The sequence below is a fragment of the Thunnus albacares genome, chromosome 16, assembly GCF_914725855.1.
Source record: "Thunnus albacares chromosome 16, fThuAlb1.1, whole genome shotgun sequence".
Taxonomy (NCBI): Eukaryota; Metazoa; Chordata; class Actinopteri; order Scombriformes; family Scombridae; genus Thunnus; species Thunnus albacares.
This window is the reverse complement of record NC_058121.1, coordinates 22,772,113-22,794,922: the sequence shown is the minus strand read 5'-3', so window position 1 is coordinate 22,794,922 and position 22,810 is coordinate 22,772,113. Positions and strand designations below refer to the sequence as shown.

The following is a 22,810-nucleotide window of genomic DNA, read 5'->3' as shown; positions in this document are numbered from 1 at the left end:
ATTCAATTCCATAGTTCAATAGTTACTATATATACCTCAGGTTGTTGTGTACCCATGGAAATTAAAACAAGCTATCTCATTATTATGGTTTTAGAACAATGACCTATCAAAAAAAAAATAAGTCCTATGGCACAACTTGCCCCAAGGTAGGGATAAAATGAACATGGGGATGGGGTAAATTCAGCATTATAGTCATAAATTGTGCCACTGGTATAAAAATTACACACAATCAAACAATTTTGAGATAAGTTTGAACTTCATTAATGCCATCAATTTAACAAAGGCAAAAACTCACTTTTAAGTAAAACGATATATTTGTGTCCTGTTGTTCAACATGTTACCTAAACATTTTCAGTAAAGATTAAACTGTGATCTTTGAGTGTTACTGTAGCTACAGAAAGAATGTGTGTGTAAATGTGCTTTTGTGTATACAGACAGGTGACAAATTGAAGGAAAAACCGGTACAGGCCTGAATGCTTGACCCCTACAGTGAGGGGATCCGGTGGCTCTGTTATGCTGTGGGGGGCATTTTGGTGGCATGGTTTGGGTCCACTTGTCCCCTTAGAGGGAATGGTCACTGCTAATCAATACAAAGTTGTTCTGAGTCATCACCTTCATCCTATGATGAAACATTACTATCTTGATGGGAGTGGTCTTTCCAAGGATGACAATGCCCCAATTCACAGGGCACGAGGGGCTCTGAATGGTTTGATGAGTATGAGTCACCAGATCTCAACCCAGCTGAACACCTATGGGAGATTTTGGACTGACGTGTTAGAAAGCGCTCTCCACCACCATCATCAAAACACCAAATGAGGGACGAATGGTGTTCATCCCTCTAGAAGAGTTCAGATAATATAGAATCAATGCCAAGGTGTATTGAAGTTGTTCTGGTGGCCCAACACCTTACTAACACACTTTATGTTGGTTTTTCCTTTAATTTGTCACCCGCTTAAACTTAACATTAGTCAACAATTAACGTAACACTTGTAATAGTGATCAAACATTAACATGAACAGTGTCTCTAGTCTCTAGAATATCAGAAAATCATACTTAAATACACAGGTTACTCTGTATATATTAGCCTATTTAAACTTTTGGGGGTAAATTGAGCCATTGACTCAACATCACTGGCACATTTTACCCCACAACCTCCATTTTGACAAAACTGTTTCACACAGTGGCTCAGATCCACAATTACGTTTATTAAGTTTATGACCTTGTTTTATAGCTAACACTGACTTAAATTAACATGCAATAATGTCCAAAACTTATCTGTTTTAATTAAGATACAAGACTGAACTTTTGTAACTTTTGCTGTGTTTTGGTTTTTTTTTTGCTCTGTTTTGCTGACCACTCTCTCCATGTGCTTGAGTTCAAGATGCATTGAGTAATGTGAACTATACTTTATTAATTTGTGGTCACATGATTACTTTTGTTTATGGTTACCTAGATACAGGGGGTGGCTCATTTTACCCACTGGCTCGACTTACCCCGATCTCCACTGTTAGTAACAGCACTACAGCAGTAGCCTATTGCTTTTGTTCCCCTTACTTCCCCTTAACTTATGTTTCTACAAAAAAACATTTAGCCTTTCATTTTATTATTCTCATGCAGGCAGAAGCTGCATACTTTCACGTGCTTTTCTCTGCTTTTTTCCATTTGGTCAGACCAGTTATTATAACTGCCAATTATGTTTCATATACTGCATTTGTCACTCACATTTTCATCACAAAACAAAAGACACATACCACAGGCTTGTCCTTGAACTTTAATTAAGACATTTCAATTAAAAACAAGCAAAAAAGACACTTCAAAACCTTTTCATGTATATATTTGAACTTTTACATATAGATTATATAGCAAATGTACCTTTACATTTAATGTTTTTTATATTATGTGTTTTAATTCTGATGTTGTGTCACAGCAGTATTCTTCCACCCCTCATCTTCACAGGTTGTTTTTCTCATCCCAGCTGCATATGTTGCATCTGATAAAAGAAAAAACAAATTAATTACACAGGATCATGAGCACACACAATGTAATCTTCACAGGTCAAATAGAAAAGAGTATATCTTACCTCCAGTTCATCATGATATAAAAGCCGGTGTGTCTTTACTCCTGTGGTTTAATGGGAACCTCTGTTTTGATCAATGATGTTATATCTGTGGACCAAGAAATAATTACTTGTTACTGGGTAGAAGTATTAGGATAATTTCTGAAAAACACACAAACTTTAAACACAGACAACTAACCATCAAAGTCGATGAGGATGATGAGGTCATCATTCTTGAGGTAATTACGTCGCCTGAGGTCAAAGTGCTTGACAAAGTTACTCCAGCCCCATGATCCCCCTCTGTAGCAATCACAGGAAGAGTCATACCGCCCCACCTTGGAGGGATCGTCCCAAAAGAAATTTCCATCTGGTTCTAAAGGAAACAAAAAGACAGAGTGATGATACAGATACAGTTGTCATTAAAGAACAACCTGTGACTTCTTGTTGTTGAAAGCTTGTATGTGTAGTATTTTAAGGACAGGGATGACTATCCAGAATTAAATATCTCAAAAACTATGGGATTGATTGCCATAAAAGTATGTAGAGACATTCATATTCACCAGAGGATGAAGCCTAATAACTTTGGTGACCCTATGACTTTTCCTTTAGTGCCATGATCAGGACAAAATTTTCACTTGATACATCTCTGAGGCTTCTGAGACAATGTGTCTAAATAATGTTTGTGAATTTTCCTGTATCGTCACCATGTGGTTGACATTTGTAGTGCTGAGTGAAATTTCTCAACTATGATAGGCATTCATGTCCCACTCAGGATAACTTGTGTTAACTTTTCATCTAATGCCATCATTGGGTCAAAAGATAATGGATAAGGAGCACGTACTCTTCATCGTATTAGTAGTGAGGCTGCGGGCAGTGGACATCCTCCGTGTAGCATCTGGGTCTTGGTCCATCACCACCATGGTGGCCTGTCGGTTTACCGCTGGCCACTGCATCACCGCATCATTCACCCCACTGGCCAGGTGGAAGTACAGCCCAGTGTAGTGCCCTGTGTAATCAGAGTATTTTGTCAAAGGCACAACACGGACGCCATAAGCATAGCCTTCTGGGCTGTAGAAACGAGGGCTGTCGATAACTGTGTTTATGTCAGCGGTTTCCATAATCTTGGAGAAGTTCTGGATCCTCCACACTGCGCTGGGGCAGCGTGTCTCTGTCAGGCTGATGTCATCAATGTAGATGTCACCGGTGGATGCATTAGAGTTGCCACGGACGGCTTGGAAAGCGTAGCGGAATTTCTCCCCTACCTCCATTGGGATGTGGGCGATCTTCCATGTGTGGTCAGAATCCGCTGGGCAACAACAAAGAAAAGGACAAGTCAACAAATCTTAATATTAATAGTGAGCTTTTGCTAATCACATTAACGGAATAGTTAGACATTTTGGGAAATACACTTATTCCCTTTCCTGCTGAGAGTTAGATGAAAAGATTGATACCACTCTCATGTCTGTACACTAAGCATAAAGCTACATTCAGCAGCAGATTAGCTTAGCTTAGCATGAAGCAGGGGGAAACAGCTAGCCAGGCTCTGTTCAAAGATGGATAGATAGGTTGCAGGGAAACTACAGGAAAACGCTGGCCAGGCCAAGAAATTGTTACAGTATGTAACTCCCGATAAAACCACAACTTGTTGTTCTTACATTATTGTTTGTATACAGGTTAAACAAACAAGATACAAAATGCTAATAAGCACAATTTAGAAGTGCATAAGCAAATTGTTGTTACAGAGCCAAAGGCAAAAAAACACCCTTGCTTCCAGGCCTTATGCTAAGCTAAGCTAATCACCGGCTGGCTCTAGCTTCATATTTAGCATACAAACATGTAAATGATATTGACCTTCTCATCTTATTATCAGCATTAAAAGCAAATACGCATATTTTCCAAAATGTGGAAATTTTCTTTTAAAATAATGACACAGTAGACTGTGTGTGATTTAAATAATGAACTGTCCTGACAGTTACATAATAACAGTCTAACTTGTATGTTTTATGATGTCTAGAAATGACTTGATTTGAATATCATTGTTAGACGACTGAGCAGCTAAACAAATGTTCATATAAAGATTTGCCTGGATGTAAAGCTGAGTATTTAGGCATTAAGCTGTAAAGCTCCAGGTAGCTACTGTGACATATGTGTCTGCCATAAACACGTCCACTAAATAAATACCATAAAAGGTGTGTATTTTCTTCATTTTACGAACGGTGCCTGTGCCATCATCCGTCTTGACCCAGATCACCAGCCTGTCCTTGGGGCTTCCAGTCATCTTGTAGAAGAACTGCAGACACTGAAGCTTCCTCTTAGGGTAGAGGGTTCGGGATTCCAGCATAGCTGACTCCCCAGGGCTCTCTTTATTGGTGCTGAAGTGCATGAAGAAACCAGCATCTAGAAAATCAGACAAAATAAGACAAGCAACGTCCTATTTGAACATTTCTTTCAAGCTGCCTAAACTTAGGATAAACAGTAATTGGGATTTTAAAAGAGACATTATTCAACTCTGACCTCTGCATTTTCCCAGGAGCGTGTGATCTGGTGCACTCACACTGCTCTTGGTATGGATCCAGTCAGCGTCATCAGAGGAGCTTTGAATCATCCCGCAGATGCTGGCGTACTCAAAGGCACACTGGTCCAGCAGGGTGAGAGGTCCAGCTGGGGGAGGAGAGGGGTGAGGATTTGGAGAGCAGGAGGATATAAATCATGTTATGATGTGTTTCAGCCGATTTAAGGCTTAGCAGGTTTTTGTACACACTAAATCCTTCTTCACAAAGACTCTGATCATTTATATCTAATAATATTGCATTCTGTCCATTGACAACTTTTAAGAAACTAAGAAAAACAGGTAAAAAGTCAACATAGGAAATTCACTGTCACATGATATACTACATACAGCAGTTGTACATGCGGTTGAGCCTGAGGACGTCCATCTCGCTGAAGTCGAGGTACTGGCCAATGATGTTATAGAACTCTGGGATTTTGGTGGTGATAGTGGGGATGGAGTCGTTCTTATTGAAGGAGAATGGCCTGTAATGCATGATGGACTCGTAGTCGTACGGCGTGTTTTGGTCTGTGATGTAGTCATCATTGTATTTGTTGAAGTTGTGTTCCATTCCTATGGGAAATAACCACCCTTTTAGTGCTAGTTTGTGCTGTATGTTATCATTTCTGGGTCTAAATGGTGTATTGAATGGGACAACATTACATTTTATAGCATTACTCACAATAAAAGAAAGAAAACGATGGACCATGAAGTTCCTAGACATACCTGGTAAAACCTGATTCAGCCAGATGTCGACATAGTCATCCCTGTCTGTGCGAGACTGTTCGTGGTAAAAGCCCAAAGCGTGGAGTAGCTCATGTTCAATCACCGCCTTGTGGTCACAGCCAGATCCCAAAGACAGAATCTGACCTGTCTGCTGGTCACCAACGCTGGAGAAACACCTATGACAAACCCAGCGGAAGCAGTCGATTAAAGGGACACTCCAGCAGTAACCTCATCAGTAGATTTTACAAACACAGAAAACACAACTGTCAAAGCTAGAGCCATACCCTCCTCTCTTTTCAAACTTGATGTAGGTCTTCTCTCCTTCATAAGGCTTGAAGTCGATGCAAGACTTCAGCCGATACATTTCAAAAGCCTGGTGGACACAGCCCTTGGCATTCAGATCTGAGGAGCGAAAGAAACAGTCACAGCGATTAGATGCTATTCTGTAACCAAAACATCACATGTTCACCTGCAAAAGCTGATGTGCTCTGAGTAAATGCATCAGTTAAAAGTTGAAAATGTACATGTGATCTCTGTGTTGTATCTCTGGGTTTGCCCCAGTTTGTGCCTTTCGTGTATTATTGATACATTTGAGGCACAGAGCTAAGCATCTGATTTTTTCAAGAAAAATTAGTTTTTTTTTAATCCAAGTGTCTTTGTGGATTCTCAAAAAACCTTTAGTACAGCGGTAAATGTTGGTAAACCACCTTCTGGGTTTTTTCAGACTACTTTTGTGACTATAATGGTAATACATGAGGGGCACAAACTGGGGCTAACTTCTGGACCAGACTTTGCCGTATATATGACTATGATATTTACAGTCAATACATAGTGTCCAGAATATAATTAATTTTAAAGGGTGTTTAAAAAAAACTTACCCAAGTCATCACCCAGAATGTAGGGGATTGGAAATTTCCATCTGTATGCTGTGTCAATCAGGGCATTTTTTCCTTCCTGAACATAAAAGAGGCATTTAAAACATACTAATTGTAACCATAAAGATAATCAGTGCCAATAAAGACACACAGTTAAATCCAATACACAGTCTATTAGATATCAATCTTATCTGATATAGATATCACACTGTAGTTACTCAACATCAAAAGGACATCCACTCAGATGTGATTGTATATGGTAGTAATTAATTTCACGAGAACAACCAAGGAACAATTAGCAACCATTAAACATAATGAAGGATTAAGCAACAACAGCATTTCCCATTAAAAAATTACCACTTACTGGAATTAAAATGTCCCCCTCAAACAGGTTGGCGTCTGAACCTGCAGCAAAAATGCAAACAACATAGATGTCTAAATGTTGTCATCATCAGCAATAATTAAAACTTAACATTTATCGTATTATTTCAGTGAATACAGCATCACTCTATTAATTTGGACCACTCAACAACACTGAAATGTAATATCTCACCCAGGTTTAGGATGGGGTTCTCATCTTCACCATTCTTATACACCTCTGTAACACAAATACACAATAAACCATACAAACATGGCTCACAGTGACTCTAATCCTTTTCATTTCTTTTAAGAAAAAAATATGTTTTGACATACCATGTACCTCTCGGGAAACAGGTATCTGCATAAAACAAAACCAGTGTAAGTCATCACACAGTTGGTAGCCATATCATACCATGTTCTTTGTTATAAATAATAAATACTTACAGTATAGGAAGTGGCCAAAGCCACCAGTCCAAACAATAACAGCCCTCTCTGCATCATCATGCTGAATGTCACCAAGAAAGTGTTGCTGCTTTGGTTTAAATATGCAAATTTGACCTTTAGCCCCTATTAGCTATAAAGAATAACAGCAGGACTTTGACTCAACAGTGTTACTGATTGACGATCTGGTTTATGAATTTACATGTGCGCAGGGATACAGTGCCATGCAGTTTTTTCACTACCTACTGCTTTCTTATCTGGCTCTTAATTTTGTAATACCATCTGATAACACTCCTAAATCTATAAATTTCCTGCTAGCTTATTAATAATGTGATGTAACAGAGCTGTTAAAAAGCATGCATGTTGACCTAACACCAAAAGGTTGAAAGTTTGCTTCAGATGTTTAAATTGTGTGTCAAAGTCTAAAAAAGAAATGTGAAAATGAATAGACACAAGATCAAGCCGAGGCTCTTTATACGTGGACTTTGCGAGTCCTCAGTGTGTCAGCTTGGGTTGTTTTTTTTTGTCAGGTGTTTCAATTTCCCCAAAATTGCAAAAAAAATTAGAGATTATAGTTATTAGAGACTCACTGCATTTGAAAGTTATTGTTTGACTTCAATAAAAGTGACTACTGGTGACCATACACTGTATAAAGGATATACAGGGTTCTGACGTGTCTTTTGTTGTGAATCAAGTAAAGGAAAAGGAGTCAGTCATTTGTGTTTTTCCAGTAATTTCATTCAACTAGTAGATGGACACAAATAACTAGAACTGTTTCTGTGAACCTTTGTTATTCATTCAATACCTGCAGTGTTGATATACACATGTTAAGAGGACCCCTGACCCCTAGCATAGACCAGTTCCTGCTTTCGTGGTTGCAGATGAATATTTTGGCAATAACGAATATTTTACTCCACAGTTGCAGCAGAAAATCTCAGAATTTGTCAGATGGGCGCTGGTGTCGTCACTGTCGCTCCTTTTGAGGAAACCAATCATATATTAGATGGGGCGGGACTCGTCACCCAGGTAACCAAGAAAATGGAAGAGAAGCTTGATCTGGCCCTCCTGAGCTTCATGATATGTCAGGCAGAAGCTATCATAATACAGACAGAAAAGTCAATTTGTGGCGACACTGAATGTTGTTGGTGAGGGTTGTCGGAGAAATTGTCAAGATATTGTTGTCATAAAAACAAAACCCACGCGCGGAGTGTTTTTCTTTCACCACACAAACGCTTCATCCCAGTGCCCCTCAACTGCGGTAAAGTGAGCCGGCAGTTGAATTTCATTGCGCCTAAAGTACTGTAATTACGGTAAAATCAGCACCTGAGCATGGCGAAGGTCCTGAAAGACACGTATATTTTATTTCATGTTCTTTCTGTGTTGTTTTAGGAGCATAATGCGTTGTACTTTTCCCTCATGTTTGATCTGTTGTAAGTTTTATTTTGCCGATAGGTTTTCAGATAAATCCTAAAGCCAATCCATTCACATGATTAGCTTAGCAGCATCTTGTCAATCCATTTTATTGGATAAGAGCACATTTATATATTTTGGTTGGATGATGGATAACAGTGAGTTCAAGCTGTGGAAACTACTTATATAACAGTTACTTAATGGTATGATTTCACAATGCTATGAGAATTGTTATATCTGTAAACATTAAATTTATAGGTAATGTGACACAAACAAGTAAGCTTAATGTGGGTTTGCACTTGATCATCTTTCTTCTGTCAACTCAGTTTCAAGTGTGACATCCGCACATTTTTTAGGAGCTTAGTTAATAGTTGTTGTGGTTGCTAACTCCTAATCTCCCCTTCTATCATTGCATGATATTTTGAAATATTTTACTTAAAATCTTTGAGGAATCTCAGTTCAAATTAACCTCCAAGACCAAAAAAAGATACATTTTTCTGAACTTTGACCTTTCACCAATCAGACTCCACTCTAGGTTAGTACAAATTCTTCAACAGGTTTGCTCACCACTGCCATGGCATCCACTTCCTAATGTCCTATCACCTTTGCAAATTTGGTTACATTTCAATAACAGTAGCCTTTTTTCGCAGAAGGTTCAATCACTGAAATAGTTAAAATAACATGTTTGCTGTAGTGTAGTTGTTGCTGTAGTCTCCTGGTCGACTGGTCGTTTAGTTGGTTGATATGCGCGCGTCTGATCAAATTCTCATTGGTCGAATAATCGCTGTGTTACTTTCATAAGGAGAAAAGTGCTACATCAGTAGCCTTCCAGGATTAATCCATTATTTACAAGACCAAGAAAAGTCACATCTGTTGTTTCCACAACCGCTGGAAAAGTAAAGGGGGTTAGCTCCAAAGTTAGCAACAATAGGTTAGCCTAACATGTAGATGCTAAACAGAAAAATAGAGAACGGAGAAATGTGTGGCTGCTGAGTTAACTCTGTCCCATAACATTCAATAGTTTCTGTGCTTTTTTGGTCTTGGAGGTTAATTTAATATTAAGCAAAATATTTCAATATTTCATGCAATGATGGAAGAGATTAGGAGTTAGCAAACACAACAACTATCAACTAAGCTACTAAAATGTGCGGATGTCATGCTTGAAACTGAGTTGACAGAAGAAAGACCTACTTGGTCCTATAAATAATTCTTAAATAAATCTTATCATTTACAGATATAATTATTGGTATAGCATTGTGAAATCGTACCATTTAGAAAACTGTGTTATACAAGTAGTTTTCACAGCTTGAACACGCTGTTATCCATCATCCAACCACAATATATTAATGTGTTCTTATCCACTAAAATGATTGATAAAGATGATGCTAAGTCAATCATGTGTGAATCTAAGATTTGATCACAGTAGAATAAGACACCATAAAGTGTAGTGCATTAGAAGTGTCTGTGGAACAATGCAAAAATGTTTAATCAAAGCCCAAAATAGAAGAAACAAACACAGAGTGAAGAGGTTTTCTTTTGTTTTGCAGTTTCCACAAAGGATGACTCGACTTAAATACCTTTAGAGAGAACATCAGGAGCAGCAATCTGTGGGATGTATCTGATAACCTATTGACAAAATAAAACTTACAACATACTAAACATGAGGAAAAGGTACAATGCATTAAGTTCATAAAAGAACACAGAACATTAAGGAAAATGCGTATATGTACTTTTCAGGACCTTCGCCTCGCTCAGGTGCCGTCCTTACCGTAATTACACTACTCTATGCGCAACGAAATTCAGTTCACTTAATCACGGTTTTGCACTCGGCTGCTCACGTTACCGCAGTGAAAGACTCACAGGGACTGATTACATCTAATTATAGTTAATTTAATATCAACACCATACTGAAAGAGCGTCTGTGCAGGCAGGCTGTAAGTGTCGCTAGGCGTAAACATGTCTGTTTTAAAGCATTTAGCTGTTGAACGGTGGCACAATTTAACAACGCAATATAACCCGTAGTTATTTAATATAACGTTAAAGTTATTTGCATTAAGTCCTAGTGCTGGTAGATACTGTGGCTGGAGTTAATGTTTATATGTGCTTTATTTTACAGTTATAGCCAACGGGACGAGGTGGCCGAGTGGTTAAGGCGATGGACTGCTAATCCATTGTGCTCTGCACGCGTGGGTTCGAATCCCATCCTCGTCGGTATGTTTTCATTTTGTGTTTTTGTTTTCAACTCAACAACCATGTATGTCCTACTAAAACAGAGCTATACAAGGAGTTTGTGCTTGTCTTAATCTTTATTTATGACAATTTTATTGTCCTATGTCGATATTAACAGCAAACAGCAGCATAAGCCTCCTAAAAGTTAGTCGTTTCTCTGTGTACACATGTATGATATGATAATCAATTTATTTTTTATTACATAAACAACATTGCAATATTGTACCATTCGCCACACACTGAAATCACATATTTCTGGTGTAACATTACCATACTATACAAACAAGCCCACCATACTGTAAGAATCATGCATTATTTCTGACACACAATGGACCTGATGTGCTTTATTTTCACTCCTCATCTGCTTCATAGGCTCTGTTGTGACGTCCTTCATTTCTGTCCATACATTTCTCATCGCAGCTCTTTTGGGGATCAGCAGGGTGTCTTGTATCTGCTGTAGCCCCATAAGGACTCCCGTCCAGTCCAGGAGAGAGGTGGGTTGTCTCTGCCTGTCCTTTCATTTGGCCATTTGTGGTTTGGCTGCTTGTTGTTGTCTATGAAAAAGAAAGGGGGGGGATTACCAGTACATCGATGGGAAATACAGAGAGTGAAATACAAGGAAGTAATTATCCACAGGCCTGTGAGTGTGTTGTTTACAGAATGGGAAATTTTTATCTCATTTGCTCCCCTGAGAAATCACACTTATCATTGATCAAGAAGTCACAAAGGTGAGACAGTACAGTCTACCTTTTGACTGTTGTTTCGTTTCTCTTGAACGTAACCTTACCTTGTGATCACGCTGATACTGATCAATGGCGTACTGGTATTTGGCTGCGTTCAGTCCAAGCGCACCAGCTGCTCTCTCTCCAAGGAAATCACAAACTGAATGTGTAAACAAACACAAAAGTAAACTCAGCGAGACTTTGTTACATAAAGTAGCACTTTGTATTTATTTTAACGGAATATTTTTAATTCTGGCGTCACGTACTCATCAGTGACATCCTCCCGACTAGAAAGGCCACATTCTTGAATGAGAACCGACTCTTGGAGGACTGATAAAGAGACAGATATTGAAACAGATGACGTTGCTGCTATTTATGACATCTAACAGGAAACTCTTCCTTAAACAAGATTCCCACCCTCTCTGCAGGTTCTCTGAAGGGGCCGCTGTTTGGTGACTGCTCCTCTTCCTCTTCCTCCTCCTCCTCCTCCTCGCTGTCTTCCTCCTCCAAAGTTTCACCGTTGGAGAAGTAGATGATCCTCTTCTGTCTGGACGGGGCACCTCCCCCAAGCTCTGTTTCCTGGATGTCTGTTACCTGACAGATCAGACAGATATTTACATAAATGTTTGTCTGGATTCTCTTTAATTTGCTACCTGACATGTTGTCTTTATGATACATTATCTTTCTCCAGCATGTTGTCAGTTTAAAGGCGACTTTTATGTATATGTAGACTACATGAGGCTCTCCGGTAAAAACACAGCAGCTGTTGAAAATTAACCCTAACAGGAGAGTGTAACTGAACACGCCACTTCATGTTTGCCTTGCTTCAAATATTACAACACTTACTTCCTGCTGGCTGTTGTTCATTCTTCAGATACTACAAGTCTTTCTTTACTGCTCCAATGCAACACTGTAGATCCTTTGTCATGTCACAGCTGTACTATACGTCCATCCACGCTGACTGTGTAGACTTTGTGTAGAAAAAAAAACAACTACAGGATACAGGATTTGTCTTGAAACCCGAGACGCCAAACACAGAGGTGCGAACCTTATCACGGGCAAGTCGTCAGATAAGCAATCCGTTTCCTTCTCTATATTGAGGGGCTGGACTTGTTGCAGTGTGTTGAATGTCAAGGTTTATTGCCAACTTCAACCCGCGTAAGTCCCCCTCAGGTATCCACAAAGCCAGATAAAAATATTTGTTCAGTCTGTTTGACTACAAACCAAGAAAACACTCATTTAGATGTCTACAGTATAATTTTCTGTATGTTTCCTATTATTGCTGGAACTTCAGATTTATTTATTAAAAATGTATTTTGGTGTTGGAATATAAAATGTATTTAAATTACGCCACAAATAACAGGAGAGTGGCGCAATTGTGGACCACAAACCGGCAACCATAATCACATTTAAAGAATGTTTTTTATCTTTTTTTGAGGATGTACAATCAATTTTTTTGTCATCTCAGGGATTTTCTAATGGTGAGTATGAACAGGAAGAATGATTACAGCAAGAAAAACATGTTTCAGTGTTCATTTGGGCTCCTGACTGTTGTTTTAAGACAGACTTTTGTGAACCCAACTTAAAAGTTTTTATGACGTACTGAGTGTGAGGTACTAGTGATTTTGTTTGGCACTTCCATAGAGATATCCAGACTTTTAAGTCTCCCCAAAAATGTTTGTTAGACCACAAAGACATCATTAAGGTTATTGTTTCAGACTTATAGTACCATTTTAACTAACCATGAACTTTACTGTATGTGTAAAATTGGTGTAGTGCCGCTTCCACCTATCAACAGATATTATTAATAGTCATGTTGACGTATATATACAAACAACAACGTGGAAGAAATGAGTTTTATGGATGATTTAATCCGTTTGAGATACATTTTACATGAAGGACACCATTAAGAGAAAGAATAACGAGCAACAGGATTGTAGTCATTACAATGAGCGTACACTGTGACGACAATCCGACCCGCCCTATTGATAAACAGAGGCCTTGCAAAGAACAAAGAACTGGCATAGGTCTGCTTTCTGCAAATGTTAAATCCGCTGTTCCGAGTATAGTGAACAACCGTTACACTAAGTGTGTTACAATGGGCTAAAAAGAAAATTGTGAGAACTTTTTTTTTTTTTTTTTTTACTACTGTGAGTCTACCTCAGCTAAAGCAAATATACTGTATATGTATGTACGGACATAAATGAGCACGTGTGAGCGGTAGATTAGTTTATACAAGTTTCTAGCGATTGATGGTTCAGTTTCGACTTGATAGGATTTTATTTGCAACTGGGAGAGTTCGGGTAATGTGAGCGGCTCTTCGGCAGCACGTACAATTATTTCAAACATGAAGATTCAATACTTTCTCCCATTCCTGGTATGTTAATGCACATGTCCCAATCTACAGTACGCCTTTAAGGAAGGGGATAACACTCAATACAAGTACAGTACATACATACATTGTGTCAGCATACAGCACTCTCTCAGCAACTAAAAAGTTTACAAGCGTTGTGGCTAATCTGATGTATCCACTGCAACATAAAATTGAAAATCATCATCACCAAGAACATATGATTTGAATCATATATAATTATACAAGTGTCTTAAATGTTGTTCAATTAAAATATTACACAACAGAAATAAATAAAGAACTACTAAGAATGATTCGGCCTTCTCCGGTAAGAAAGTTTTTTCCTTAAATGAATAGTAAAAGTAGAAAACAGCTACGTCATGTCATGTACAAAAAGAACTACAGTAGATACATCATGTGATCTAAATAAGATATTGATTGTAAACTGCTACAGCTAGAAAACAAACCCAAAACGCACCAGCAGTGAAACACACGCTGTCTCTCGTTCATTTTTGTCTGCTCACTGTGGATTTTTACATTTCTATTGTGTTGATCGTCAGAAGAAGTGTCTTTAATGAGGCGGTCCTGAACAAATCTCAGCTTGAAAAGCATTCAAATGCTTATAAAAGTACTTTAATAATCAGTATACAGGTTGATTGTTGTAATTTTCTACATCTACTCATTCGGGTGGTTGTATCATATTTGTCTTTTTTTTTTTTTTTTTTACATTTTGAATGCTGCTGCATCTTTTGTTTAGATCCATATCTGGTTTAATATGATGGTTTCCAGGCCAGAGCTCCGTGCCGTGAAGGCTAATAACCCATCGTCTGTCAAAGGGCCACAGTGAACAGTTTACATTGCAGCCAAAGGCACCATTAATAGAACTACTTCACCCCTAAGGCTCATTTATCATCATTCAACTTGAAACTGCCTCACGTGAAGAGCTAATTTGAAGTAATCCTCTCAAAAAAAAAAAAGGGACTGTCCATCTCGTTTTAGGTTTTCTTTATGACGAGCTGTTTTTCCATCAAATGTCATAAATGTGAGATGGTGAGAGGATGCGAGATGTTTTAACTGGCTCTGGCGTAGATGCAAAAATGATGGCTGTCATAATGAAATACACTACACATGTTCAGCATAAATGTAAAACGCCATGGATTAATATTACAAAAAAAAAAATAATACATTTTCCCTATGGAGGTTTACATAGAAAGAAAAATGGAATCCATCATTATAACCGATGGTAGTGAAGCATGAGACTGAAAACAAGAATCAATGTTGTGTTTTAGGAGATGGAACAGCCTGTGTCCTTCTGAGGCTTCAAATCTGGCTCCTTCACTGGTTTCACTTCCTCCTCCTTGGGTTTGGCCTGAAGTTGAAGCAACAATAACACAACGATTAAGAAATGCAACCTCAGAAACACTGAAAAAAAAAAAAATGTTTACTGTGTGCAAAGAGATTTTGTTCCATTTTTGTGTGAACTGTCATACAGCGTATGTTGAAATTAACTTCGAAGGGAAGCTGTCTTGTCTTACCTTGTCGTTTTTGGCTCCCTTGGTCAGGTCGAAGGTGGCGTAAACCTCGGCGGTGCATTGCTCGCTGAGAGGCGGCAGCTCGAAGGAGATTGGCTCAGCCAGGCCGTAGCTCGCCTTCAACTCCAGCTGGGGCGCCTCAGCCGGGACCTTGTGGAAGTATCTGAGTCGCAATTGAAGACATGAAGAGAGTTTACAAATGAAACGAGCTCAGATGATTACATTTCAGAGTCAGAATTATCCGGTGTGAACATACAAGGAATTTGTCTTGTGATGCATAACAAAACACAAATTCCTATAAGAAGTAAGAGAAAATGCAACTACCACAAAAGTCAGGTGATCATAATTATTTTTTATAAATATTTACAATAATAAATAAGTAAAAATATATTCTGAGTGAGTGAAAAAAGCTGTTAAAATATTATACAAGATATTGACCAACTCTGCCACCTGGTGCAGTGTCATAGAGGTGCAGTATGTGATAGTTCTGCACCAAAGCAGGATATATATATATATATATATATCCTAAAAGAGACAGTATGTGATATAGCATAAACAGTTTATTGGATGTAAACCTGAGTGGGCTGAGGTATTATATGTGTCTACAGATGTACAGTATCTGAGTGTGTCTGTGTGTGTATGTATGTTTGCCCCAAATGACTCACATGAAGCCATTCTCTCTCTGGCACTTCTCCAGTGTGTTTTTAATGAGGCCGCCCAGTTTGAGGAAGAACAGCTGCTCCGATGGTTTAGCTGTGGTGCCCGGGCCTTTGGTCTGACGATACTCTTTACACAGTGCCTCTGCACGCGAGTAACCTAAACACAGATCTCCTCATGTTAACAGAAAACAAAACCAGGTAGTGAAGCAAGCAAAAGAGAGTGACTCTTGTACGAGAACGTGAGATGAAAGTCCAAAAATACCGCAGCAACTAAGGAAACAAATAAACAGGAAACACCTGTGCAGTAATTCAGACTTGACGAAGAAGAAAAAAGCACTTTCAACAAATGCACTTGCTGCTGGAAGCTGAATTATACAGTATATTTGAATTGATGAACATGTGCTTACACCAGTGTTGACATACGCATGCACAAACATGTGTGAATATTTAATAATGATGAGTTCACACTACATTTTCACATTATGTTTTAAATCTGATTTTCCACTTGGTGACAGTTTTTGGACATCACAGACAAAAGCTCCTAGATCAGAGGCAAACTGGTGTCGGCTTTTCACTTGCAAATCAGCACTCGATCGCTATGTGTGAACCGTTCAAAGACGTGCTCCAAGAACACTCGAAAGATATCAAGCAGGCTAAATATCTGGCTGTGTCGAGGAGCCAAGCAACAAGCTACAGCCAATGAGAGCGCAAGACACGGTGATGGCAGCAGAGCGAACTCCTCTGCTGTCATCTGCAGCAGCTCGCTGAACCCAGTCTTATCATGAATCTATTTGTATGGAGGAGCACAATAATACACTGCAGTTAATCAGCTACTTATGTTTCCATTGCAAAAATATTTATTTACCTCCAACTATCTCTGCAGAACAGAAAATCATCACGACCCACATATCTCAATCTATTCACCCATATTCTTTTCTTTTTCTTCCTTGCAAATCAGTACACTTCTTGCATGTGTTTTCGTGACAAAACATAGTTTGGAGACCAGACAGACTCGTCAGGGATTCCTCCTGGTAAAAGATCTTGTAATGTGTGACCCCCTGATGCCGAACAACGCAGTGTGAAAACCACGACTCTCGACTAATAGTTGTAGTGTGAACAGTACAGAGATCTGATGACTTTTAAAAGTCGTGTAGTGTGTCCACTGTGCAACTGAAATACAACAAATTCCAAGACATACGTACACTTCTCTGCTTCCTGGAGAGATCTTATAGCCTCACCGCACTTGTCACTCGCCAGCAGCGTCTGTCCATGATAGCAGTACGCCTACAAACAGAGTGAATGAATATAAATCATAAAACTTTGTACGCAAAAGAATCACAGTCTGAGTAAACTTGGCTTGTTTCCTGCCAGGTTTTCCTTTCCTTTCTGTGTAAAGGAGAGAGGATTACATCCAAATCACATGTACTGTACTGTACGCTCACTGTTCCTTTAGATAAATCAAAGTTAACCACATGAATGATTTGTAAACTGCATCAGGATACGCATGAACTTACATAAGCCATGTAGAAGTGCTGCTTCAGCTGGAAATACTTCCTCCACTTGCTGCTGCACTCTGGCTCCAAGGTGTTCAGCGTGTGGTCTGGAGAGACAGAAATACAGACCTTTCATAGCCTGTTATGCTGCGTATTTTAGTGGTGAAAGCTTTAGCACTGTCTTAATTATTGACTGACTTACATTGCATAAGTAAAGAAAAAAAAAATCATTGCTTATTTTAATAGGAACTGTAACACCTCAAAAAAACCACAAGTGCAAAAGTACTGACCTGCTTTCTGATAGAAGTTCGCCGTCTCGAATGACAACGCTGCGACGATCGTGGCGTTGTGTTTCAGTTCAATCGCTCTGGCAATTGTCACTGTGAAAATGAGAAAGAGTTGGTAGAGAAATGAAAAATGGATAAAAATAAATAAATAAAAAGATGGATTTAACAGTGGATTATTATGAGTGATATATTAATGATACATGAACCCTTGGTGTGGAGTCTACCCAAGTTAAGAATTATTTTGTTATGGACAAAAGTGTATTGTTACTTCATAGAACCGTTAATTATTTCAGTATTATTTTTTGGTTATAATAAAATGGATAAGATACATTTAAAGGGTAGGTTCAGTTCAGTCAGATGCCCATATGAACAGTGAAAGAGGTTTTCCTCCCTGTAATCATTCCTCCTGTTCATCCTGGCTGTTAAAAGATCTCCTTCAAATGCTTTCAATGTGAGTGATGGGGGGATAAATGCGTGTAAAAGTTTATCTGAAGCTTATATGAGGTTTCAGCAGTCTGAGTTAGTCATATCAAATGGATATCTGCCACATTTACAGTCTTTTTAGCATCAAATTCCCTCTTTGTGTTTCCTCAGACAGTGTTTCCCTGTTGAGCTGCAGTGGAGTATAATAACAAAAAGAGGGAACTAAAAAGACTGTAACAGTGAAAGATATCTACTCGATATTAGACTTATCTGAAGCTGCATATCAGCTTCAGATAAACTTTTAGATACATTTTTACACAGAGGGAGGACTGTGGATTTTGTCCTCCATCACTTACATTGTAAGTGCATTATGAAGGGATCTTCTAATGGTCAGTATGAACAGGAGGAATGATTACAGCAAGAAAACCTGTTTCAATGTTCATTTGGGCTCCTGAAAATTGTTTTAAGAACCTATCCTTTGAGGGGACATTCTATCTTGAATTCAGACCTGCTTATATTAAGAGAAATATCACAACAGATACTTAACTGTAGACTAATACATATCATACAGGTGTTGGCCTCCTCAGTTTTATCACCTCAGCTCATGTTTATAGCAAGTATAGAAAAATACACCTTCATAGCCAAGAAACATGCACCTCACACAATGTCATACTGAGATTAAGTTCATCTTTAAGTGAAAAGATGACTGAATGAGGTACAGCTACAGTTGTTCAATACAAAAGAACTACAGACCAAAACTTTGGTAGAAGACATAAGACACTTATATGTAAAACAGACAGAAAAGAAAGAGACCTAACATGTTTATTGACCACATAGAAAAGTGTCTGACACACAATTAGCATCTCAGCAATAACTAGCTTCGGTTAGCAGTGAGTACAGGTTTATAATGCTTTGTGACGGCAGTGTTGTGCAGTGTAAAAGTCTGGAGGCAATTTACCTTCCTGCGCTTCTGCTTGGCACTGGATGATGTACGCATCAATCACTCTGGGCTCCAGGTCTCGGCCTTTCTCAGCTGGGGTGATGAGACGAGGGATGTGGATCTCCTGTTAAGAAAAAAAATGACAAAACGCAGAGGCTTATGTGTTATTAAATTACCATGAATATATTCATTCCTTTGCTTCTAGCAAAACGAGACTGTGCTCGTCTGAATGGGGTTTTTGTGCAGCAGGGGAAGTAAGAAAACAAGATGTGATGTTCCCAGGGTCCTCTGGCAATTTTTTCTTGTTTTTAACTTTTTTACATTTTTAGACAAAAAAGGTGTTTTTGCAAAATGGAATTGACTGTTGAGATCAAATGTTCAAACAAAAAAAAAAACATCGAAGTGTTCAAAATATCATTCTGTCACCTTATTACTCACACAAAACAGATGTCAGGCAATCACTGTGAAATGAGTTCCTATAATTTTAGAAATAGAACAGTTTAGGAATAATTAAGGGAGAAGACTCGTCTGTACATCCACCTCACCTTCAGATTTTTGAATATTCCAGCAGCAACCTTCAGGCTCCGGTGAACATCTTTCGCTTCGGTCTCTGATATGCTGTTAAACAGGCAAACATGACAGTCAGTATGCAGTTTTGCCATTTACAATTCTTATAAACAACAATACAGACAAAAAAAAAGGACATACTTTTCTTTCCCCGCTAGTCTCGAGGCAAACTTGGTGTACCAGACGGCTACATTGAAGGCCATGGAGACCAGTTCAAAGACTGCATCTTGCTGGGCACTGAGATGAGAGCGAGAAGAGACGGTGGGTTATACAGACTGATATAAGCACAAAAGTCAACAACGTCAACATTTTTGATATGTTTTAACAACTTCTCATAGCTACTACAACACTAAACCAGTCAAATATGAATGAACCTACTTTGTAAGCGGTCATTCCTGGTAAGTTTATTGAGTCTAGTGCTATGCAACAATCATGATTATAAACGCTTTCACCTATGCAACTAGAAGTAAAATCTCTTTTTTTTCTACCTTGGTGTGTTTCCTTGTAAGGTGTCAGTCCACTTGAAGTTCTGAATGAACCTCATCTTGTTCTCCTGTGTAGTTCCATCCAAGGATGAGATAAAGCCTATTGTGTCATAAACCAAAATTTAACACACACACAGCTAGTTAGTTGCAAATCAAAATGAGTAGAATAAAGGTCATGTTAGAGGGTAGAGAAGAAGGAGAAAGTTTATAATAATTAAACCTGATTAGACTACATGAAGTCTGTTCATCTAATAAATGCCCAGCAAGAGAAGTTGATGACATTTTTTGCTTAATGTGTTCATAAGCAATGATATACAAGGACCATACTCAGTAACTATGCATATGTGGAAAATTAGCCTGATTAACTGGCCTTTTAAAGAAGAAAAACAACAGTTCCTACATTAGTTGAAGTGGAAACGTACCTTGTAGGAGGGAGAAGTACGCATCTGTGGCATTTTTCATGATCTCAGGGTTGCAGGTGACATCAGTGAACATTTCCAGCAGCCTCGCCCTGGTTGTCCGCAGGTCACTGGATGTGTTGAAACAAACGAAGCAAATCAGTCAGCGTAATAAATTATGATAACCATTACAGTAGTGATTACTGTGTCCAACGAGGCATGGATATCTTCCCTAGAAAGTAGTAACAGTCATTCACGCTGTACATCAGTGAGATAAGGTAAAAAGACAGACTGTATCAGGAACAAGTCAAAACCAATATACACTCCATTTATATCTAGGATCACAGCCACAATCCATTCTGACAACACTGTTCTCGTTGTGTAAAGTGAAGATAAGACATACTTGCATATCTTATTGGCAGAAGGGCTCCCTGCCACTCCATAGAAATTAAAAGACACAGGTGCTGTTGCCTTCAGTGGATTTCTGTGAAACCAATGTGCCATCCTGTGTGTGTGAGGACACACCTTAAGAGGCTGAAAGATGGAGAATGACAATCAGTTAATTAATGAGTTATACCTGCTATAATGAGGAATGTCGTCGATGGATAAATTCACGAGTTACATATTTTAGTAAGGCGTTTCTTGGAAGTATGCAGCTGATGAGACATACTGGCTAACGTCATGTTACCATACGGTCGCTGAAAACTCGCCAGCAGCTGTGTGAGCGCTGTCACATATCTGCTTTGCCCCCTTTAAAGTGTTACCTTGTTCACAAACTGATACGTAATCTCTAACGTTACCTGTGTGTTTCTACGACTGATTATTTTTACGAATCGTTTGTGTGTCTGTTGTAGACAAAAGTCCATTACGTAACAGCTAACAGCTAGCGGCTAACACTGGCTACACCTAAATACATGATTTACTGAAGCGACGTGACAACTGACTTATTACACGACTAAATAAATGAACCTTAATAGTTCAAATACATAATCATTTGTCATGTTTTACCTGCTGTGGCGGCGCTGTTGGCTTTAGATGTGCTACTCCTGATGGAAAGTCTGACACTGACAACTTACTTCCGGAAATAAACACCGAATAGAAGCTGACCAATGAGAGCACACGGTTCAGTCACATGACGCCTCTCTGAAAAATACCTCAGATCTCTGATCAGCTTTTCTTTTGTTCAGGTTGAGTCTCAAAAGGCCTTAAACACGCCATGATATGTCTGTTTTTAGCACTGTCAGATCAAAGAGACATGCTCTGTCTGGAAAGAGCCTTTTGTCCAAAGAGTCCTGTGATTTCACAGTTATTTCCTTGCATGTTTCCTGGAAATATCTTTGTAATTTGTCACCAATTGGTATAATAGAGGCACTGTTCTCATACAGTTGTTGAAATTAAATTAGTTGTGTTGAGTTTATAAGCAGCTCCTTTAGAAGAATTGAAAGGACTGCAAAAATAATGGATGACTGAAAAAACTGACTGAGATCCATTTACCCATAAGAAGGGGATGAGCAGACTCTATTTCCTGAGGAAGCTGAGATTCTCCAACATGTGCAGCAAGATGTTGGAAATCTTCCACCAGTCTGTTGTGGCCAGTTCTCTGTACTTTGCTGTAGTCTTCTGGGGGAGCCGTCGACAACAAACAGACTTAATAAACTGAATAAGAAGGCCAGCTGCGTAATTGGCTGCAAACCAGACACCTTTGAAGTTATGGTAGAGAGGAGGACACTGAACAAACTGTTATTCATTATGGATAATCCTGACCACCCTCTCCACCACCTACTGAACTGACAGCCGAGTACTTTCTCCTGGTTCAGCTTCACTGTCAACAAGACTGATACAGGAAATATTTCCTGCCTAAAGCTATGACTCTCACGTCAACACTTCACCTCTAACAGAACTCTCAGAACTCCCCACTTTACTTTCTGTTTTGCTTCTTTGATAATAACTTTGCTCATGGTGAATTTGCACATCTTTATACTCCTCATCTACCTCATTGCATTTTTAAAACTTCAGCAACTTTGCACACTTAATCTGCTGCTGTAAAACAAGAATTTTGGGATCAATAAATTACATCTATTTATCACTGTAAACACAAGCGGATTTTAATTCATTTGAAAATCAACCTTCCATATTTGCTGTGCTGTATGCTTGTCTGTGGACAGATGTTCAGCTAACCTGCTCGGTAATGAGTAAATGACTTCAGGTTGCTATTGGGATTAACTGTACCTGCACCCATTGAACAATTAGAGCCAAATTATATATTATTATTTCATCTTTTTTTCCAAGAAACCTTCATAAGAATTTCC

At 38.8% G+C, this 22,810-nt stretch overlaps 3 protein-coding genes and 1 non-coding gene across 4 annotated transcripts; 1 reads left to right on the top strand and 3 right to left on the bottom strand.

Annotated features, from left to right (window-relative positions):
* Window positions 1-1,758: 1,758 nt before the first annotated feature.
* mep1a.1 (meprin A, alpha (PABA peptide hydrolase), tandem duplicate 1) lies at window positions 1,759-7,094 on the bottom strand. The gene is made up of 14 exons (XM_044376170.1): window positions 7,010-7,094; window positions 6,899-6,923; window positions 6,759-6,803; window positions 6,570-6,610; window positions 6,209-6,284; window positions 5,615-5,732; window positions 5,331-5,506; window positions 4,956-5,177; window positions 4,571-4,717; window positions 4,238-4,453; window positions 2,898-3,362; window positions 2,256-2,429; window positions 2,081-2,165; window positions 1,759-1,990 (listed from the first exon to the last, which is right to left on the bottom strand). The coding sequence occupies exons 1-13, from the start codon at window positions 7,067-7,069 to the stop codon at window positions 2,116-2,118; spliced, it is 1,815 nt and encodes a 604-aa protein (XP_044232105.1). The 5' UTR covers window positions 7,070-7,094; the 3' UTR covers window positions 1,759-1,990; window positions 2,081-2,115.
* A 3,451-nt stretch (window positions 7,095-10,545) lies between these two features.
* trnas-gcu lies at window positions 10,546-10,627 on the top strand. The gene has a single exon. It is a non-coding gene; the product is annotated as a tRNA-Ser (tRNA).
* A 106-nt stretch (window positions 10,628-10,733) lies between these two features.
* On the bottom strand, window positions 10,734-13,126 carry LOC122999945 (protein FAM177B). The gene is made up of 5 exons (XM_044377320.1): window positions 12,214-13,126; window positions 11,785-11,961; window positions 11,634-11,697; window positions 11,433-11,527; window positions 10,734-11,199 (listed from the first exon to the last, which is right to left on the bottom strand). Exons 1-5 carry the CDS (start codon window positions 12,232-12,234, stop codon window positions 10,996-10,998), a joined length of 561 nt encoding a protein of 186 aa, XP_044233255.1. The 5' UTR covers window positions 12,235-13,126; the 3' UTR covers window positions 10,734-10,995.
* A 92-nt stretch (window positions 13,127-13,218) lies between these two features.
* On the bottom strand, window positions 13,219-21,616 carry brox (BRO1 domain and CAAX motif containing). The gene is made up of 13 exons (XM_044377319.1): window positions 21,510-21,616; window positions 20,905-21,035; window positions 20,526-20,632; window positions 20,107-20,203; window positions 19,760-19,855; window positions 19,597-19,669; window positions 19,070-19,175; window positions 17,692-17,781; window positions 17,423-17,508; window positions 17,111-17,192; window positions 15,915-16,065; window positions 15,253-15,412; window positions 13,219-15,086 (listed from the first exon to the last, which is right to left on the bottom strand). The coding sequence occupies exons 2-13, from the start codon at window positions 21,003-21,005 to the stop codon at window positions 15,003-15,005; spliced, it is 1,233 nt and encodes a 410-aa protein (XP_044233254.1). The 5' UTR covers window positions 21,006-21,035; window positions 21,510-21,616; the 3' UTR covers window positions 13,219-15,002.
* Between the last annotated feature and the right edge of the window lie 1,194 nt (window positions 21,617-22,810).